The 5,000-nt window shown below is 55.0% G+C and overlaps 1 protein-coding gene across 2 annotated transcripts in view; it reads left to right on the forward strand.

Moving 5' to 3' along the window:
- The window catches only part of tbcd (tubulin folding cofactor D), a 41,164-nt gene that overhangs the window by 20,373 nt on the left and 15,791 nt on the right, over positions 1-5,000 (forward strand). For both annotated transcript variants that reach the window (XM_077010122.1, XM_077010123.1), the window contains exons 19-26: positions 1-31; positions 251-368; positions 2,279-2,339; positions 2,507-2,529; positions 2,646-2,677; positions 3,224-3,286; positions 3,590-3,642; positions 3,908-3,989. The exon at positions 1-31 is cut by the window's left edge and continues 43 nt beyond it. In XM_077010122.1, coding sequence (XP_076866237.1) covers positions 1-31; positions 251-368; positions 2,279-2,339; positions 2,507-2,529; positions 2,646-2,677; positions 3,224-3,286; positions 3,590-3,642; positions 3,908-3,989 — 463 coding nt within the window. The remainder of the gene's footprint in view (positions 32-250; positions 369-2,278; positions 2,340-2,506; positions 2,530-2,645; positions 2,678-3,223; positions 3,287-3,589; positions 3,643-3,907; positions 3,990-5,000) is intronic.

Raw genomic sequence — 5,000 nt, forward strand, 5'->3', positions numbered from 1 at the left:
CCGTGCGCCCCGGACTACATGGCCAACACAGGTGAGGGCGGAGAGTGGGCGGAGCCTCCGCCACGGACACGCCCAGAAGCCGTACGGGTCATTCGGCGGTTCTGATCATTATGGGTGACGGTGTGGGTGTCTTCCCGCTGTGGTGCGCTGTCGGAGGGCGGGTCATAGTGCGTGGGGTGGGAGCAGCGGATCAGCCGTGTTTGTGGTACGGGCGGGCGCTAAACCGTTCGGTCTCTCATCTTCCTCCCAGTCCTTCCTCAGCTGCTGGCGGTTGCCACGGGGCTGGACCTGCACGGACGGCACGGGGCCATCCTGGCTTGTGCCGAGGTCACTCACGCCCTGTACGAGCTGGGTCGGCAGAGCAACAGGTAACTGTACATGCTGGTGTTACGGTCGCCTGCTGGAAAATACGTGCAGGTTCTAATAATGAGTTACATATAAAGTAAAAAAAAAAAAAAACAAGTTCTGATCAGTTCTGATTTACTGGTATAGCTGCATTTGAGACACTGGCAGGAATGGGCCAAGACACCAGAGGCAAACATGCATACAACATGGCAGAGGCACCCGAATCCAAAATGACTTCTCCATAAGGGTTTACGACCATAGTACGACCGTGTGTAACGTAGGGCCCGTGTGTGTAACGTAGGGCCCGTGTGTAAGGCTGTTGGACGGCCCATTAAGACTTGAAAGCTATGGTTGACAGCTGGGACATTCCTGTACTGTCTAAGAATGAGCGTGTTGTGCTAGTCGAGGTGCTAGCGCTACTGTCATTCATGCCATCTTCATTCAGCACTCGTAGGGCCCGTGTGTAACGTAGGGCCCGTGTGTGTAACGTAGGGCCCGTGTGTGTAACGTAGGGCCCGTGTGTGTAACGTAGGGCCCGTGTGTGTAACGTAGGGCCCGTGTGTGTAACGTAGGGCCCGTGTGTGTAACGTAGGACCCGTGTGTGTAACGTAGGACCCGTGTGTAACGTAGGACCCGTGTGTAACGTAGGGCCCGTGTGTGTAACGTAGGCCGTGTGTGTAACGTAGGCCGTGTGTGTAACGTAGGGGCCGTGTGTGTAACGTAGGGGCCGTGTGTAGCGTAGGGCCCGTGTGTGTAACGTAGGGCCCGTGTGTGTAACGTAGGGCCCGTGTGTGTAACGTAGGACACGTGTGTAACGTAGGACACGTAGGGCCCGTGTGTGTAACGTAGGGCCCGTGTGTGTAACGTAGGGCCCGTGTGTGTAACGTAGGGCCCGTGTGTGTAACGTAGGGCCCGTGTGTAACGTAGGGCCCGTGTGTGTAACGTAGGGCCCGTGTGTAACGTAGGGCCCGTGTGTGTAACGTAGGGCCCGTGTGTGTAACGTAGGCCGTGTGTGTAACGTAGGCCGTGTGTGTAACGTAGGGCCCGTGTGTGTAACGTAGGGCCCGTGTGTGTAACGCAGGGCCCGTGTGTAACGTAGGGCCCGTGTGTAACGTAGGGCCCGTGTGTGTAACGTAGGGCCCGTGTGTGTAACGTAGGGCCCGTGTGTGTAACGTAGGGCCCGTGTGTGTAACGTAGGACCCGTGTGTGTAACGTAGGACCCGTGTGTAACGTAGGACCCGTGTGTAACGTAGGGCCCGTGTGTGTAACGTAGGCCGTGTGTGTAACGTAGGCCGTGTGTGTAACGTAGGCCGTGTGTGTAACGTAGGGGCCGTGTGTAGCGTAGGGCCCGTGTGTGTAACGTAGGGCCCGTGTGTGTAACGTAGGGCCCGTGTGTGTAACGTAGGACACGTAGGACACGTGTGTAACGTAGGACACGTAGGGCCCGTGTGTAACGTAGGGCCCGTGTGTGTAACGTAGGGCCCGTGTGTGTAACGTAGGGCCCGTGTGTGTAACGTAGGGCCCGTGTGTGTAACGTAGGGCCCGTGTGTAACGTAGGGCCCGTGTGTGTAACGTAGGGCCCGTGTGTGTAACGTAGGGCCCGTGTGTAAGGCTGTTGGACGGCCCATTAAGACTTGAAAGCTATGGTTGACAGCTGGGACATTCCTGTGCTGTCTAAGAATGAGCGTGTTGTGCTAGTCGAGGTGCTAGCGCTACTGTCATTCATGCCATCTTCATTCAGCACTCGTGGCACCTCCGAGTGTGTGTGTGTGTGCATGTGCGTGTGTGTGTGCATGTGCGTGTGTGTGCTTGTGTCAACGCACTACATATTTCCTGGGTCACTGAAGGCATTCGGACCCACCCATGGCACGAACATTCCTGAGGCGTCTGAAAATAACACCTCTGATGGCCGCTGTGCTGTTGCTTCTTACAGGCCGGTCACAGAGTTCCTGTCTGCAGACACCGTCCAGGCTCTCCGGGGGATTCACCAGAAGGCGAGCAAAGTTTATCCTCTCGGCCTCGTGACTACTCACGAGGCCTCAACGATCTCACCGTTTATGTGTTGTTATTGAAGTCATTAATGCCTTGCTTTCTGAACGTAACGTTAATCCTGTATTGTAATATCTCCCCCATTAAAAAACTAAAATATCCACCTTGGCAGCTGAGTGACAGAAAGCAGTACAGGTGAGCTGTTCTCCGCCTGCCGACACTCAAACACGGGGCCAACATTACAACAGCTTGCTGTAAAAACGGAGGCCCAGATTATGCAGTGAGCTGTACAGGTTTTTCCTCTCCCGCAGGGGTCTTGGCGGAGAACTGATGAAACCAGCAGGTAAAGCACCTTTTCCTCCCAAGTATGTGCTCGCCTCCGCCTAACCCCGCTCCCAGACCTCAACCTGACACCTTACACCACCAATCAGGGCGTCCGGAGCGCCCGTGTCCCTGAGTGCAGCCTCGCGGCCGTACCTGAAAAGCTCCGGGAGCAGGGCGGGGCCGGCCCGGCCTTCAGCTGTTCCGTGTGTCATGCAAATCCATCTACACTTGGCCCAGGGCGCTTTCTTTCTGTTTTTTTGGGAGTGTGTGTTGGTGAAGTGGGCAAGGCAGACACTCCAGTGAATGCCCGGGTTCGTCCGAGGTGATTAAAACATGGGTTGGGTATCCTCGTGTGCGTCACGGAAGGGACCACGACGCCAAGTTTAGCACGGCTGGCACGCAATAAGGGGACAGAAGCTCGGGGAGGAAGTGTCGTCCCGACACGCTCGTAACAGAATGACGCGCTGGCTCTCGCCACAGCCACCAGCCGTAATGGAACACGTTGAAGTCTTAATGAACTCGTTGACCTCTGACCCTGACCACCTGTCCTCTCCTCCACCTGCAGTCTGCGTCCTGATCCAGAAGTTGTCCTGCTCCAAGATGCCGTTCAGAGGCGACCCAGTCATCTGTGAGTTGTCTGGGCCTACGAGCATGGCTCGGTTCTTGCGTTCACCCCCCCGCTGCCCTGTTGCCCCCGCTGCCCTGTTGCCCCCGCTGCCCTGTTGCCCCCGCTGCCCTGTTGCCCCCGCTGCCCTGTTGCCCCCGCTGCCCTGTTGCCCCCGCTGCCCTGTTGCCCCCCGCTGCCCTGTTGCCCCCCGCTGCCCTGTTGCCCCCGCTGCCCTGTTGCCCCCGCTGCCCTGTTGCCCCCGCTGCCCTGTTGCCCCCACTGCCCCGTTGCCCTGTGTGCAGTAACGGGGTTTGTGTGTTGCAGCTGACTGGCAGTCCCTGCTAGATGAGAGTCTCAGTGCCAAGCAGAATATCCAGGTACAGAGGGCCTGATTCAGACACAACACAGTTCACTCAGTGGGTGTGTGTACTTGGATACATGTACATGCACTGAGTCTGTGTGTGTGTGTGTGTCTGTACTTTATAAATTTTTTGACATCTGACTTATGACAAAATTTAAGTAGAGCCTTTAAGTAATTTTAATTATTGTAGACCATTCCAATATTCTTTTGGTGTGTGTGTGTGTGTGTGTGTGTGTGTGTGTGTGTGTGTGTGTGTGTGTGTGTGTGTGTGTGTGTGTTAGGAGGTAGCAGTCACAGCTCTCACAGCTCTTTGTCAGGAGTACTACCAGGTAGAGCCAGGACAGGCTAACACAGACATACAAGGTAAACGAGAGTGTGTGTGTGAGGGCCGCCCGTGTCTCTGTCAGCTCATGAGCTTCTTTCAGGCCAAAGAGTTCCTCTGGTTACTGAGATTTGAGTGTGTGTGTATATGCTAGTAAATTCCTGTGAAGTGTTTGTGTGTGTCCTATCCATGACTGTGTGTGTGTGTGTGTGTGTGTGTGTGTGTGTGTGTGCGCGCGCATGCATACAGGTTAGTTCCAGTAAAGTGTGTTTGTCTGTGTTAGTAAGTACTTCCAGTGAAATTCACTGAATGCCAGTGGCACAATGGCAAGATCCAATACAGACAGATAGTATAGTTTTGTCTGAAGTTTGTTTCTGTTTATGTGTCATGTTTGTTTGTTTGTGTGTGTGCTTGTGCGTTTGTGTACGTGTGTTTGTGTACGTGTGTTTGTGTACGTGTGTGTGTGTACGTGTGTGTACGTGTGTGTGTGTGTACGTGTGTGTGTGTGTGTGTGTGTGTACGTGTGTGTGTGTACGTGTGTGTGTACGTGTGTGTGTGTGTACGTGTGTGTGTGTGTGTGTACGTGTGTGTGTGTGTACGTGTGTGTGTGTGTGTGTGTGTACGTGTGTGTGTGTGTGTGTACGTGTGAGTGTGTGTGTACGTGTGTGTGTGTGTGTGTGCGGGCGAACGTGTGTGTGTACGTGTGTGTGTGCGGGCGAACGTGTGTGTGCGGGCGACCGTGTGTGTGCGGGCGAACGTGTGTGATCGGGCGTACGTGTGTGTGTGTGCGGGCGAACGTGTGTGTGTGTACGTGTGTGTGTGTGTGTGCGGGCGAACGTGTGTGTGTGTGTGTACGTGTGTGTGTGTGTGTGTGTGCGGGCAAGTGTGTGTGTACGTGTGTGTGTGGGGGCGAATGTGTGTGTACGTGTGTGTGTGTGTGTGGGGGCGAATGTGTGTGTGTGTGTGTGTGTGTGTACATGTGTGTGTATGCGTGTGTGTGCGTGTTTGTGTGTGTGTGCATGCGTGTGTGCGGGCGAACGTGTGTGTGTGTG

This window comes from Brachyhypopomus gauderio, chromosome 6, assembly GCF_052324685.1.
Source record: "Brachyhypopomus gauderio isolate BG-103 chromosome 6, BGAUD_0.2, whole genome shotgun sequence".
Classification (NCBI taxonomy): Eukaryota; Metazoa; Chordata; class Actinopteri; order Gymnotiformes; family Hypopomidae; genus Brachyhypopomus; species Brachyhypopomus gauderio.